A 16,788-nucleotide genomic window follows, 5' to 3' on the forward strand; every position below is an offset into this window, starting at 1 on the left:
TTGACTTCTCCTTGAGTGATACTTCTCAAACACACTATGGAAATACTTCCCAGTAAAGCTATTAAGTTTGAAGTGAAGCATGGTGCAATAGTTACAATTCTTTAAACTGTAATTTCTTCAAATTTCTCTATGCTCTGAGTGGTGAAAGACAGTGACATAGCTACTGCTAGTAGTTTGACTGTGTTGTTTGGAAGCATGCTGCTGTGAGCTGCCAATATGTGATAAGAAATACAGTGGGACAAATTTCCACTTAAAAAAATTAAATTTGGCACAGAAAGGTCATGGGTGATGCACAAACTTTGTAAAAATCAAGGTAGAGCAATTTTTCTCAAGAGGCTCTTTAAGAGCTCATCTGTACTGTTCTGATCTAAATGTTGCAACCCTGGATTTGTGTTGGGTTGTTGTTTTCTTTTTAAAAGCTTAAATCTAGAAGTGTTCCATGGTGGAGAATCTTACGTTGAACATGGAACATTATAGCTACTTGCAGTTCTTCAGAATTAATGAGATTGAGAAGGAAAAGAAACAAGTCTAATTATGTCAGTCTGTGGTAACATTATTGCATAACTTAGTGGACATAATACAGCCAGTAAACAACATTAAAAAGAATAAACATGATGGGAAAGACCATTCTGGACCACTTGTCTATCAGGTTAACATCAGTCAGATGAGGGATTTTGACTTTGATCTGGGATGCCCTCCTGTGTAAGTGTCCCTTTTTATGGAGCCTGTGCCTGTCCAGAGCACTCCTGCTGCAGAGGTCTCTGCTGGAAGTGGCTCTTCTGTGCTGCAGGTTGGCACTGTCGCTCGTGTGCCTGGTGGCTCGGGGCTCATGGAAGATCGTGCAAATGTTATTTCGTAGCTCAAGAGGCTCCAGAAGCATGTTTCCATGGGCATCAACCTGTGTCAAGGAAGGAATGGGGATTAGACAAGCTCCTCAGCCAGCCCAAGGTGTTTCCCAGATGGACTTTGTAGCTCTAGCGTCAGGGGGCTCCTGGGGCTGCAGTGACAGTCCTGTCTAGTGCATTCACAAAGGTGAAAAAACACGGAATACGCTTTCCTGATTGGGATGAAATGAGCTATTCAACATCTAAGCACCTTCCACCCTAGCTTGGTTCCTTGGTTTTGTAATTCACTTAATTGTTTCATCCTCTGTGAAGTAAGACTTTTGCAATTTTGTCTTTTACTTGGACCATGGTCTTTTTGAAATACTGATCTTTAAATCTGGTGACTGGCACCTGAAGCTTTCACATACTCAAGATGGAAAGAAAATGTTGCTGTCTCTGACCATTTTAAACAGTTTTTGACTGTTCTGGTGCTGCAGGTTAGTTTCTAAAAATTTTTTAACAATGGGTTCATCATATGAAGAGCATGTAGATACACGATACACTTGTATTTTATCAGTTATTATAAAATACTCATGATGAGAATTGATTTTGGGCAATAACTCTATTACTGGGATGAAACCATAGCACATTAACTTGTTCATGTACAGATAGAATAATCCATTTTATTCAATGAAAACTTACATTCAGTTGCATTTTTATGTGTTAGAGTCAGAAGCAGCTGTTTCAAATATGTCTGTCCCTTTATTTGTGCTATTAATCAAAGCACTGTTTTAAATACCTGAGCAAAGAACTGGAAACTGCAACCAGTATGTACATGTCTGGCACAAACAATTATATATATAAAAATATTAAATATTTTTGTATCATTGTCTTCTCATGTATGAGTGTAATTAACCATGAATTGCTGCATTGCTGTGAAGTGTTCTCCTTTTCACAAATCTTTCATTTTCTACACATTTGTAGTAAAACCTCTTCTGAAAAGTTTTTGTGCTATTTCCAGATTAACTTCTGATTTCTCCACAAAGACTTAATAGATGTTTCAAATCCACAGATATTTAAAGATCCACCATGGCTCATATGAGAGAAATATACATCATAACACTGGCCTCTTAAATGAAACTTCAAGGTCTTCACCTTGAGGCTTGGATATTACTGTTGTTTTTGGTAAATTGTGGTGTTGGACCTATCCCAAATTTATAACAAACTTGATCATGCCTGTGGATGCCTTTATATCAGCGAATAAGTTATTAATTATAGACAATATTTAGTCTTGTGAGGCACCATTGAAATACAGTGCTTTGTTTACACTCTGAGCTTTACATTTTTAGTAAGACATAGCAGACCTAGGAAATTATATAATAATTACAGCAGATTTGAAGTATGTGCAAGAAGAAATTCCAAACAAAACATACAGGAAACCTAGTTTTTGTGAGTTGCTGCAAAGGAAAGATGGGACCAAAGAAAGTTTCAGTTCCACCTGGCAATGTGGAAGATGTTCTTTCCCATCACAAGGAGAAATCTTTGCATCATTACTGACAGCATATTTGCACTGTGCCAGACTAAGCACTTAATAACTGAAAGAAAAGCAGTGAAAGGAATATTTGTACAAAAGCCACACAAGAGAACTGTAGGGTAAAAAAGCCTTCTAAGTGAAGCAATAAGGCATCACAGGTAGAAAATGCACTATTTTGGTTTAGAAATTGATTGATGACAAATTTGCTGAAATGAGAATTCAGTGGTAACACCCCAGTTCCTGCCACTGTTTTGGTGGGAAAAGCTCACATGTTCTGGGTTAGAAAGGTCAGCTTGTCACAAATCAGCATGGTGTTTCAAATGTTTGCTTGAGATATGGGCTGTATATTCATACTTTTTAGGTCAGCTCTTTAAATTTAAGAAGGAAGATTTAAGCTAGGGTCTTCTACTCCTCAGAGGATGGCCATAATGATGGGACTATTCATTTACTCTGAAAATCTGATGTGTTTTCTGTGCAGTCAGATACTATCACTGGCAACCCTTGAACCTTAACCTTTTTATTAATAAACAGTGATATTCCATAAGCTGTTAGTGTGAGTCCTTCCCAGGTGCTGGCTGTTGCTGGCAGTGGGTAACATAAATAAAGAGGAAGACCCATTAAGGGGTCATAAACTGGGAAGTCCTGCTGAGGGGTCTCCCTCAGGCTGTCCCCGTCACTGACATCTCGGTTTGACAAATGAACAAGGAGATATCAACGGTCTTTATGCTTTATTCAGAGAAACAGAAAGATCGATTACTACAAATTAATAGTTTTTGTATATTAAAAATAAAAATGGCATAAATTGTGAAGGTGGAGAGACTTTATTTCCATCTTCTTCAGTCTTTATGGAACAGCCACATATGAAACAGCAGTTAGGTCTGTTCCATTTTTCATCTGGTCTTCTCTACACTGTTCATATTGTTTGCTGAGTGTTGCTCAAGCATCTAAAGCTTGTGTTATCTGGTGGAGGAATTTGAACTCTTTTAGTCTTTGGAGTTGTATGTCAGATGAGAATGATCAATATCTTCACCTGGCACAAAGAGATGAAGCACTGTTACATATCTTCTAGTAGTTACAGGTGTCTGTATGGATAAGTGGTGTGGGTCAAGAGTAAAAGGGAAAAAATGTCCCATACTTACAACTGTACTTCTTTTATGCTCAAAAACCGACTTTCCCCTGCTCTGGTGCAGGCATCATAATACCAGTGAAAAATCTCAAAAAATGATGGAGAGGGGCTGGGAGCTGTTTCCCTGGAGGTAACAGAACCTTGGTGTGTCCCACTGTTCTGGTCACGTACACTCTTCCTGCCAAAGACAGAAATACAACTGTTGGAAATCAGCATTTCGGTGCTGAGTAAAATTAATGTTCACAATGTCTCACATCAGTGTGTGGAACACAAAATTCACCAATATCCATTCACATGTGTGTGTTTATGTATATGTGGGCATATAAACATATTTACAATCACAAACTTGCCGTGTACAGGCAGAAAGCAGTCTGTTCACTCAAAGCACTCTCAGTCTCAGAATAGGATTGCTCTCTGAAGTGTGAGCACTTAGAAATCCTGGTACAAAGCATGTATTACTTTTTTTCTATCAGAAAAATGATGGTGTATGCAATGGTGGTGCTTTAAAAATTTTCCATCCCATTCTGAGTACCAATCCCAGTGTAATCTTTGCTGCATAACTATTAGACAAAAACTTTTAGTTATGAGTTATGGCATTTTGTTAGTTAAATGAACTCTCCAAATATGTAGGAGAAGAACTTACCTGCACTCTTATCCTTTACTCAGTTCAGTGCACTGGGGCACACGTAGCCAAGGCTGACCTCTGAAGAAGTCTTGATTTCTTCTTCATCATGAATCCTTGCTGTGCTGCTTCTCACCTAGGCTGGGTTATCTCAGGAGCTGTTGAGGCAGCTGGTTGGAGTTTGTGGGTTATGTTGTTTTTTCCCTTTCCTTATTTTCCATAGAAATGGATAGGCAGTGTCCGTGCAGGACAATCCATACTGGGGTGGTTTATCTGCTGTGCTCTGTGGAAGACAGTACTTTGCGGGGTCTTGGAGACTGCTGATTGCCTGAACTGAATTTGTGTCCTCACTGTAATAAAGCATCTCCTACACAGTGGGACAGAAGGCAAAGAACTTTTAATGGGCTCATGAGTTCACTGAGACTGAGGATATGATGGCTTTGTTAATGAGGCATAGCTGTAGTGGTGGGACACCAAACACACAGCTCTAGAATTAATAAGATATCACAGAGTTTCTGAAATGCACTTCCAGATGTGTGTGTGACACTGTAGCCATCTATCAAGATGAAGTCTTACTTCTTAGAGTTTTATGTGTTGGTCTCATTTTTCAGACTGAACAGAGGGCACAAATACAGTTTTGTTCAAATGTTTTCACCTCAGGCCACAGCAGTAAAAAAGTTTATAGGACAGCCTGGGCAATATCTCATTAAAACTTGGATGTAATATATTGTAAGGAAAGCACAGGAAGGAAGAAAATTTTTGGCTTGTTAGGATATGTATTTTCCTCTGCACCAGACTGGGCCAAATACACCTGAGGCTTCAAAGGATTTGTTTCTGAAAAACTGGGGAAAAGTGAAAAAGGTTTACAGATGTTTGCAAGTACTCAATGACGTATTGCAAAATTAAACTCATCCTCATTAAAAATATGTCCATAGTATTACTTTCTGTAAGTTTTCTGGCTTGTTTTTTAAAGAGGGGGCAATTGTCGTGTGCCTGAATTTAGCTGAGGGAAAAAATCCTGACACCTATGAAAGCTGTTAAACCTAGCAGCAGCATCCTTGTGTTCCTCAAAGGTCAGTGCTACAGGCTTCATTCAGGGCTCACTGAAGCAACTGAGCTTGTCTATGCTTTTTATTTTTGGTGAAGTTTCTGTATGTAAAGAGGAACTTTACTATAAACATTTCTTCTATACCACCTTCTAAAGCAAAAAAAAAAAAACAAGATACAGCTGAAGTGATAAATATTTAAATTCCTTGTACCCCTTGTACTTCTTCTGCAAGAAATACAAAGAAGAAAGAAATACATGTCCTAAATATTCATTTGCATTTTCTGTATTTTCTTACTCTGTTTCCAGTTGAAGATGGAACAGACCATATTTTGCTGTGATCTCCTTAAAATACAATTTTTCTCTAGGCAATCTTAATTACCTTTGCATTGCTTTTGCACATGTTTTATCTGTATTTATCTCTATCATCATATAAATGAACATTTTTACAGTAAAAGTAATGTTTGACAAGATATCTTGAACATTTTACCTGGACTCTATTTGTTTCCAGTCTGCTCTTCTCTCCTGTAGCATGTCCTGCTCTGCCTGCTGTCTTTTTTTGACGTTGAGGTCCTTTCCCAAAGAATATGTAGTTTACAAAGGCATATTCCAGCAAGGCCAGGAACACAAACACAAAGCATCCCATCAGGTAAATATCTATTGCCTTGACATAGGGAATCTTTGGCAAGGTCTCCCTGAGGTGGGTGCTGATGGTGGTCATGGTCAGCACAGTCGTGATTCCTGCGAAGGGAAGAAACAGACGTTGACTCATGAGACAAGGAAGGAGATTTGAGCACAGAAGACACAATGGCAGCATTGCACTTCTCATGCAGATGGGTTAATTTTGTGATCAGGTTCTTAGCAGCCAAAGGAATGTGTTTTTTGCAGAACTGGAAAGGAACATATCCTTGCAAGTCTGCTGATAGCACCTTCCTTGGCTTTTCATGCAGTGGAGGATGAATGAAATAACCTTTAATAGCCCAGGCTATGTTGGAACTTCTTGCCTTAATTTTTGCAGTTACTGTGCTAGGGAATGTGGTGTTAGCTGACTTGGATAGCAAAAGTTGATTCTGACCTGGATAGCAAAAGCTTTTCTTTCTATGTGAGAAAATGCTTCTTACTTCATTTACAGCAGTAGCTCTGCTTGACCCTATAGGTGACTTGCATTGCTGTGGGAATCTGCAGTAAGTATGTAGCTTTTGATTTTAAATGGAAGATTAAAAGGAGAACGGGAAGCCTTTTGATAAAGTGATGGTCTTTGATGAAGAGAAGGTTATATACATGCTTGAACCAAAGTAGCTTTTCCTGTTAACTAGGTGCTTGCAAGTAAAGCATTTCCATCTCATTGTGTTATCCACCACTGAATGATTTTTTTTCCCATACGTGTTTTTTCTTTTAGCTGGCTGAAATTAGTTTTTAGTCTGCTTTAATCACAGGTCATTAGTGCATGCAGAGAATAGCTCTAGGCACAGGTGTAACAAGTTTAATTTTCAGGGAGATGGGACAAAATGGCTTTTTGGCAATAGAGTTGAAAAACATATATGCCTTAAAGCACAGACAGTGCAGAAGATCTTCATTCTTATGGAAAGTTGTAGGGAGGAAGGTGGTATGGGAAAGAACTAACTATAGGTAAACCAGATTTATTTGGTGTAAACTGGTCTATCTCCACTGATGTCAGTGGGATCTTGTGTATTCCTTCCAGTCACAGATCTGGCCTGAGAGAACACTTAACATCAAGAGGGTTTGTTCATGCAGCACAGTGTGGATACCCTAAGAAACCTGAATTGGACTTTACACTCCAGTTTGGAAGCAAAATGTTTTCAAAAAATGCTTGCAAACCATTATGACAACAGGAAGTCAGTCAGAATCCCAACCTAAGTGTGGAGCAAGAGCTTCAGATGTAGCAAGGTCACACCTGCCTGCCTTCCTGACAAGCCTGTGCTGCTTGTGTAAGATAACAATTAATGATGCTACAACCAGCAGAATGGATTCGGTGTCACTGTTTTCAAAGGGAGCAAGTGCCCACATCATTCAGTCATTTTGAGAAGAAGTTACCTAGAGCAACTCTGGCTGCAGAGGCATCATAATTGATCCAAAAAGACACCCATGACAAAATTGTGATCAGTGTGGAAGGCATGTAGGTTTGCAAAATGAAGTATCCAATATTTCTTTTAAGCCGGAAGCTAAGTGATAGTCGAGGATATGCTCCTGGAAGAAAGAAGTCATGTAATGACTAATGCCTCACAAAAGGTAGGCACTGATATTTCTGGGTTGGAGGAAGAGGGGACAGCATTTTTTAACTTGTCAGTGCTTACCTGTTGTAAATTCCACTCTCTTTGATACCATCTTGTAATCCACAATAGAAAATTGTGGGAGCTCGATGTTATTAACTCCTGTCACTGCTGACTCTCCTCCATTCCAGTAAAATTCAATATCATCAGTAGTGTATCCATCTGAAATAGAGGCACAACTTGATTACTGACTTTTCTTTTTGCTTTATTACTTTGCTTAAATAGTAGCAGTTCAAGTGGAAGGAGCTGCTGTTAAACAGGAACTCAGCCTTCAGTTGTGTGACATTCCTGTTACACAGAAGTCTTCTCTATGCCCTGAGGAAGATTCTAGATTTAGAAGAGGAGAAGACAAAAAACAAGGACGGAATTCATGATTAAAGTTTGTTTTTTAGCTAGCTCTAATACTACTACTTTTCAGTCAGGCTTGAGCTGCTCAGTTTGCCAACAGACAGACACATCATCAGCAAAACTTTTAAACTCTCTTTGGAGGAGCTCTGACAGTAAAACCAAGTTCAGTCCCCAGATTTTCATTTGATTTCTTATGCAGGATGTGACAACATACACAGTGGGGAGCCAGTGGAGACAAAGACGATTCTAGAAGAATTAAGGTGCCTGTAGTGTCACCTGACAATGTCTGTCAGAGCTGTATGTAACCCTTTGATATTCATGAAGCATTTTATATTTTAATTAGACCATGCCATCTTTGATCTTCTGTTATCACAGAACTATTTCTTTTTTTCTCCAAAACTAGCACCTTTCTTCTGTTTCCTTTTAACAGTGATGTTGATTATTTATAATGTAATTAAAAATTAATTTGCTATTATATCACTGGAAATGTTAACATTATTGTTACCATTTTCAGAAATATTTTGATTGAACTCAGAAGAGACTGAGTTTCAAAAAAATCTCACAATTGACAACATTTTGAACTAATATTTAAACTGATTCCACTTTATTGCATTTTTCTACTTTCCCCAGATATCTACCAGAGGAGAGAACATCTCATCTATTTTTAAATTTTTCCTCCAGGTGTTAGATTTAATCAGATTTAAATCATATAACACAGATCAAATAAAAACGTGTTTGAACTCAAACCTTTAGAAAACTTGACAGTACTTTTGCCAGTTGAACCAACTGTAGCCTTGAAGCCTGCACAGAGTTAGGAACCTATCCCTTCATATGCACAAGAACTGCAATATCAAGCTAGGGAAATTGGTCTTGAGATGTCTTTTCCTGTGATGGTGCCTGGTAATAGCCTCATCCCTGGAAGGCTGACCACATGCAGAGCAGATCCATGGTTTCCCTGGTGACAGTCAGAGAAGCTCCAGAGATTGCTTGGAAAGTCTGCAGCTATTGAACAGCTATTTTGATGCAAACACACCATGATGGGCTGAACAAGGTTAAATGTTCAGAAATTTTATTTCTGAACTGCTCAGTGCCATGGTGTTCAAACTATCTGAATTGCTCTGAAAACCGCAGTAACTTATGTAATATGGGTTGCTGCTGCAAGCTTAAAACTGGGTTTCCCATTACTTATGCTATTTTATTTTTGTTTCAAATGACCCATCCCAGGGCTGTGACACAGAGCTCTGCATGGCTGGTTTTCATTCCTTTTTGCTGCAAAAGGTCAGGTAGCTGCTTGGTACTGAGACTGCAGTAGCTGCTGTGAAGGCTTTGCACACAAACCCCAGGGCTGACATGAGCTGCATGTAGGGTGTGATACAGATTGGCTGAAAGTGAATGAACACTGCTAAGACTGTTTAAAAGACCAAGACTGAGATTGGCAGGGAAGTGTTAACTTCATTTTCTTGCAAATCTGTTTTATGAAAACCTTCTCTTGAAGGATTTATCTTCTCAGAAAAGGTGGTGCAAAACAGATGGCATTGGAACTGCCATCTCACACTGAAAGGGCATTGATTATGTGTAGACTTTGTACCACACAGATATCCTCTTCACGAGGTAATACCCATCCTTTGTCTGTAGGGGACAGAATAAAAAAACAAAAGGGCCATCACTACCTAAATGTTGAGCAGCTACTTGCCATAAAGTCACAGGTGAAGGTTTAGATGTGAGAATCCTGAACTCTGCCTCAGGCTTTGGAAGAAAACGATGGAAATGATCCTTCTGTTCTGTGCTGTCATCACCTGTTGCCCTTTTCACATCCTGCCCTCCAATTTAGCTCAGATTGTGCCGTTTCCTTGGGCAGTGCAGGCTGGGACCCAGGGCAGCCTCCAGTCCTCAGGAGCTCCTGACTTCACTTGCAGCTTCTTAAGGCAGCCACAGCCACCCTCTCTGCAGTTTCTCTGATGTTTTGAGAGAAGAAATAATAGTTTGGCACCTTATTGGGGCTGAAACTCCCTTCCCTGAAGGTGAATTATTACTGATTTAGTTGTTAAAACCCACAAAGGTGCCAAATAAACACCTGGGATATCAGAAGGCAGATTTCAAAAAGAAAACAGGTGCAACATCCTGCAAAAAGATTGCACCATGTTACTGATACACTGTGTGGTCATGTTGGATTTTTGCAAAAGGAAATTACGTGAGTTTTGTAATGTAGACAATGTGCTTTTCCCTAGTTTTGCTCTCTATGACTATGGCTACTAAGTGAAAAGTAGAACTAGTGGGTTATAAAGTCAACTAGCCAAAAGGAAGAGCCTTGCATGTAAGACAAGCTGTCACTGCTGATAGGCCATGTTTTTAATCTCTCCAAACTTCCAAATACAACAAAAAGTGGCTCGAATGTGAGCTACTTTTCCTGAATATATCGGTTTTTTTCCCTTGAATTAAAGCTTCCCTAAGTTGATGGAAATTAAGAGAAAGGGATAGTGATTTTTTTTTTTTTTACCCAGGAGCATTCACATTTTTAGAAAAGTAGTTGAGCAAAAACATCTTCCTGTGGTTTTAGGTAAAGTGAACTTCAGTACATTCATTGTTTTCTTGGCAGTCATTGTAATATCTCTGCTAGACACTAACAAGGTGTAAATTCTCCCTGGGCAGTCCATTCCCCGATAGGATTGTTGCTGTGTGATGCCCTTTCCTTATGTGTTTTGCACATTGTTCTAGGTGTGTGAGGGGCATTGGTTTTCATGGCTGACAGCGGCTCAGAGATGCAGGAATCTCACAGGTGATCATGTTTCATAGGTGTCCACATGGCTTTGTTCTAGAAAACTTGCAAGGGTGACAGCTGGCTGCAGGTTAAAGACAGGAATCGATCTCAGCTCAGGAGACAGATTGCTCCTTCTCTTTTTTCAAATGGACAGCGGCTTTAAGCGAGGATCTGTAGTGATGTAAATTAAGAAACCTCCAAGTGTGGAGCAGTACTGACTGCTGGCAATGGAAACCCCTTATTTCGAGCAGCAAATGCCGTGGTGTTTACAAAGGAAGAAAAGCTGTTTCAGTAATAGGAAAAGTGAGTCTTGCCCTTGCAGTGGCCAGTGTTAATGCTGGTTTGTTCGCTGAACTTATCAGTACTGCCCAGGTACTCCCTCGGCAGCTCTTTTGCCATGTAATCCTTGTCCCTCTGGGTACCTATTCATGCCACCAATTTAAATGCACGGCTCTGCTTTTGTGACAGAGAGAGCAGCACTCGCCGCTGGATCGTGATGTCCGAACACGAATTTCATACAAGTCAGAGACACCGCGGGCCCGCAGTGTTTCAGGGATGCTGACAAGAGCTGTCACGGGCCGGACGGGAGAACACCGGGAGAGCGCCGGGAGAACACCGGCAGAGCGCCGGGAGAGCGGCGGGAGAACACCGGGAGAGCGCCGGGAGAACATCGGGAGAACACCGGGAGAGCGCCGGGAGAACGCCGGGAGAGCGCCGGGAGAGCGGCGGAAGAGCGGCGGGAGAACACCGGGAGAGCGGCGGGAGAACACCGGGAGAACACCGGGAGAGCGGCGGGAGAGCGGCGGGAGAACACCGGAGAACACCGGGAGAGCGGCGGGAGAGCGGCGGGAGAGCGGCGGGAGAACACCGGAGAACACCGGGAGAGCGCCGGGAGAGCGGCGGGAGAGCGGCGGGAGAGCGGCGGGAGAGCGGCGCGGGTCCCGGGCGGGCGCGGGCAGCGCCGGGCGGCTCCAGCAGCGCGCTCCGGGACCACCCGGGGGCGCCCGCGCTCCGCCTCGGGACCGCGCGGGGATTGCGCGGGCAGCCGAACCCCGAACCGAGCATTTGTGCAGCTGGTTTGCTCCCAGCTTCTGCAGCGAGCCTGGCCTCATTGCTGTGCTGGTGTCCCTAGCAGTCTAGCTCGCTTAATCAAGTAGTTTTCCAAGGAATTCTCCGTGTGGTTTTGTTGACCTAAATAATAAGTGACCACTAAAAATTTATTTATTTATTTGTTGTATAATTAACAATGGTCCCTGAAAAATATTTGTTCTACTTAAGCCTTTTTTTTTTTTGCTTGCTAGATTATTTTCCATCTTTAAAACCACTAAAAAGTACATTTAATTGCCCAGCTCGAGATATAAAACTTCTGCTTCCTAGAAAATCTTGTCTCGAAATTAAAATACCTTAAATTAAAATTAATTAAATTAATTAAAATTAATCTTAAAATACAGCACTTAATTGCCAAGTTTTTTGTTTTTTTTTTTAAACTCGGCATCTGAGAGTTTAAGTGAGAATGCTTGGTCAGAAGTACCACAGATTTAAAAAGCAACTATATACAGACATGGCAAGAAATAGGTTATGTATAAATCTCCCTGTTCACAGAAAAAAATGCTTTAGAAATGCTGCTGACATTGTGATTTAACCAAGTTTAACAGTGTATAGGATGTCACCAGGCTGTTCTGTTTTACACTGCAGCACTTCTCAAATATCTCTGGGATAAGTGAGGATGTGTGTTACAAATACAGATCATGGTTCCACAATCATTAGGAATTCAATGGAGATGTCCAAACAGAATCCCTTTTCCCTTCTGATTCTCCGGGGCAGGGGAGCAGGTAGCTCTGGAACACCCAGCAGCCGGATCTCTTCCTTTGGATCTAAACAGGGCTTTCAAAAGGCTACAGCAATTCTGTGTGTACAAATTAGTTGGCCCTGGGTAAGGACAGGGTCCTTAGGCTGAGGTTGAGACTGTACCCCAAACCTCTTTCATTCCTCCTGGATTGTGTCTTTCCTTAACAACCTAAGTCTTTGTCGCTAAATATCTTACTTTTTTTTGGTTATTATTCCTATGATTGTATTCAAACAGGAAGATAACTCATTCCTTCCACACACCACCAAGGCAGCCCATACAGTGGTAAGTATATTGTGCTATTTAATCTTAAATAATCTTAAATCTGACTTGTGACTGGGGCACCACACATCTGAAGATGTGTTTTGGAAATCAGTGTAACTAGTTAACATTAAGGTGATAGAAGAGATTTCCTGCCACTTGTTTGAGTGTGTATTTGCATGTATAAGGTACTTTTTTCTTCCACTGAGAAATATTTTTTGTTTTTCCTGGGGATATGAGTTAGCCTTAGCAACACTGGCTCAAATGAAACTTGGTTACTTTTACTCGCTGGAGTACTAAACATTGTCAGTTATTTAAGAAGGTTTGTCAAATAAAAATAAATTTTATGTATGCAGCAATCTGTTCCACCCAGTTGGAGACATAACTTCCTATCCATTAGAAGAGGAAAATAAACATTATTACAGCATAAAGTCACTCTTGCAAGATCCTAATCTAGTTCAAAGAGTGAATTATAACCTTGCCTTAATTTGCAAGTACCTTTAATGTTGGTTCAGTTTTACTTGTTATCATTTTTTGCCAGTGAGACTTGACACAAACCTGAAAGTCCTGTGGAAGAGACATTATTTGGTTTTGCTTAATATCTGTTTAATGGCTAACCCAGCAGGACTTGTCTGTATCACTGTGCCTCAACAGAGGGAAATGAAGGATTCTGGGTAAGTAGTCAAACTTGTATTGAAAATGCCTTCCAGCTAATTTGGCTCCTTCTACTGGACTATGCCAGTGATGGCAAAGGAACTTAAAGGCTAAAATAAACATAATGTAATGAACAATCAGAAACACATCGGTATGTTTTAGCTAGCATGGCTTTCATGTGCAAGAGCACCTCCTGTAAGGCATACTGGTATTTTTGTTTCCTGTTCACTAGTAAGAATTTAATTCTCATTAGCTATGAAAAAAAAAAAAAAAAAAAAAAACAAACCAACAAACTAAAGAATTATTAGGAAAGGGAAGCAAATGCAAAATTCTTTGTTTGCATTTCCATATACATTCCAATTCACATTGTGCTATTTCATGGAGTTTCCTTTCTTTGTCCAAAATAGCAAACCTAAATTGACTAGAATGAAGGACACACTTGATTCCAGTGAAGAAAGGACCTGTCTCAGTCAAGATTCTTTAGCCTGGAGGCAAGGTGGCTGATAAAAAGTCTGTAAGATCCTAAGTTAACATGGTGAGCTTGAAGAGCACATGATAATTTATAGGCCATCAGACTTTCAGACCAAGAAAACAACAAATCATATCTACTGGCTAGTTTGAAAGAAATAAAGAGAAATTCAGCATACAGATAAACTGCAGAAATCACTCATTGACATGAATGTCCTTAGTTTCTGCTTGTTCAAAAGCTGTCATAGAATCACAGAATAAAAGTCTATCCAGGATGTTAAATATGATACTATTTCTGACTGGATGTAGCAAAGGGCAGGACACTCACTGGAGGTGCATACTAAGGAACTATCAGCACAAGTGTCCTAGGCTCTGTTCTGTCTTCATTGATATGTTCTGCTGGCCACTCTCAGACACAAGATAATGGTTAAGACAGACACTTGATCTAAGACAGTACAACAGTTAGGGTCTGACATGTTCCAGTGCAGCCTGATTTACCCATCTCATTTCTTTCACCTTTACAATACTTTCCTTTCATCACTGCAGTGATGACTTTTAGACTGATGTTAAGGGTCTCTGACTCTACACATCTCTGTGTAATTCCTGTAAATCAAACTGTGATTAAAAAGTCTTGTTCATGCCCACACATTCTGTGTAGTAATAAGCAGCCTGCCCATAGTAGCTTAGAGCTAGGATGTCATTGAAAACTCTGAAGTTCCTTACATGCAAATGGTTAGTGAGCAGTGCCAGTGAACAAATTTGGACTTGAATAATTTTGATGACCTATTGTCTAAAAAATTTCCACCAGTAATATATTGATTTAAAACATTTTTTCAGAAAGCAGGCAAGCAGTATGTGTTCATGACTGGTGTCCTCTTGTGCGGCCCAGACGCTTGTGTAATTGTACATGTAATATGTACAAGGACAGGTCAGCTCTGACACACACATCATGCATCAGTTTCGACAGAATTTTAGCAAGTTTCTCATCTTATAAGTTAGTTTGAGTGGCTCTGAAGCATGAAATTTTAAGATGGCACTTTAGTTACTTTGGTAGTTACATATGCTGAGGAACATTTTGTTTAATTGCTTCCACATTTCTCATTCATTTGTATGAATCCTCTTCTCTTGTGGGGTTGAAACCACCAAAGTTCTGAAGTCACACTGTCATGTTCTTGCCTAAAGACTTGTCAACAGTGATTAGTGCAGGAGCTATGCATGAGAAGGTTAACCCAAAGAGTCTCCTTACCTTGTATGCCATTTCACTTACTGGTGGTACCAGACTGTCCTTGAGAGCCTGGAGCCGGAAAGAGAGGATTTGTTTCTTTCCAGTGGCAAGTGTCAGAAATCCCAGCAATCTTCTCCTCCTGTCATCCTGAGATGCCTTTTTCCTGAATCTGTTTTGATCTTTCTGCTTCTCCCTTTCTTATTCTTCTTTTTAGTGGGGACACTACTGGTTACCAGCTGTATCTCAACGGGCAGAAAGGTGAGCCAAAGATCCTGACCTCTTCTGGAGAGGTTTGATTGCTTTTATTTTCCCTCTTTCTTTTTTCCTTCTAACCTTTATTCTCCTCTGGTTTGATGAGGAGGAAGTAAATATCAATTTTCAGGAGCAGCAAAATGCAGACCACACACTGTTTCTACTCTAGTCCCAGCAGCACAGTCTGGCAGTGCTAGACTCAGGATGAAAGACCTTGGCATGCTGAGAGAGACCTGCCCCCTCCTGAAAGCCTCATGCAATCCTTCACCTTATATGCTAACTCAAAGGACTTCCACACCTTCACACAAACCTGACAAAGGTAACTTGGGTGCTGTGCTGTCAGGAGCACATTTTATACAGAATTTGTAAGTCCAATGCAAATCCTTTTTCAACCCCATCAGTTTCTTCCTTCCTCTTTTTTTTTTCTCATTTGAACTGCTGTACAATAGATGACTCTCACAGTCTGAGCCATCATCCTAGAAGTTTTTTTCTGACTTGAGTTGCTTTACAAAGTTAAAAAGGGAACAACACTATTTATAAGCACATTATGTAAACATTAGCAACAGAGGTTCAGCAGCTTAGCATTCAATTAATTTAGTTCAGTCAATATTGCATGGTACACAGTTTTGTCTGCTCATATTGTAAACACATCCTGCCCTTGAGCACTTCATTTGACTAATTAAGATCTACTTCTAAGTGCTCTCATTTTGTTGCCAGGCAGACTCGCCCAACTTTAGATACAGATGTTGTACTTTGGTGAAAAAAGCATTTAAAATCCAGGTCCACCTGGTTGGTGCTCTAGTGGGTCAGGCCAAAACCTGCTCATCTTTAAGGCAGTAGGGTCTCTGCTTTCCACAGGACTCAGACTGCAGATGAATCAGGACATTGTATGTTTCTTACCTATGCCAGCATGTCTTATAATAGTACACATATTTCTGTGCAATATTGTGTTCTCACCTGAGACAGTGAAAATAATTTTAAAATTTTAATTATTTAATGCAAGTGCATAAAGTTTTTCAGAGAGTTTAATGTAGAAATGTGGGAAATGGATTTGTAGAAAGAATTTGTCTCATCCTTCTCATGAGACTAGAAATGAAACAAAAGTTTTTAAAACACCTTTCTGTTGCTCCATCTCTAACTCAAAAAAAAGTATTGTCCGACATGGAACCAAGTACAAGTCCACTGTACTTGGGCGTTTTAAGATAAGTTTTAAGATAATTTTAAGATAAGTCATCTTCCCACTGAGATTTGAGGCATTGTGTTTTGTTACTTGTATTACTGCAGTGTCAAGAAGCCATACATACAGATCAAGACAGAGAAGGGATAGGCACTAAGTATATAATTTCTCAAGATTTATAATATCTGTAAATACAGATGCATTGGGGGAAAGGCTTCATTTTCACAAACTGAAGCAAATCCATGAGTACCAGAATGTTCCAATTTGTTCTGGGTTTTTTTTCTTCTATACAGCAATTCACACCTTCGCAGAAGACACCTTGTCTTGAAATATTTAAACAATACTTATGGCTGTGCC

At 40.2% G+C, this 16,788-nt stretch overlaps 1 protein-coding gene across 1 annotated transcript in view; it reads right to left on the reverse strand.

Annotated features, from left to right (window-relative positions):
• Positions 1-565: 565 nt before the first annotated feature.
• The window catches only part of GABRB1 (gamma-aminobutyric acid type A receptor subunit beta1), a 104,672-nt gene continuing 88,449 nt past the window's right edge, over positions 566-16,788 (reverse strand). Inside the window, exons 6-9 of the mRNA XM_058803601.1 lie at positions 7,467-7,604; positions 7,207-7,359; positions 5,642-5,892; positions 566-898 (exon numbers count right to left, since the gene is read on the reverse strand). Coding sequence (XP_058659584.1) covers positions 566-898; positions 5,642-5,892; positions 7,207-7,359; positions 7,467-7,604 — 875 coding nt within the window. The remainder of the gene's footprint in view (positions 899-5,641; positions 5,893-7,206; positions 7,360-7,466; positions 7,605-16,788) is intronic.

Source organism: Ammospiza caudacuta, chromosome 4 (assembly GCF_027887145.1).
Source record: "Ammospiza caudacuta isolate bAmmCau1 chromosome 4, bAmmCau1.pri, whole genome shotgun sequence".
Taxonomy (NCBI): Eukaryota; Metazoa; Chordata; class Aves; order Passeriformes; family Passerellidae; genus Ammospiza; species Ammospiza caudacuta.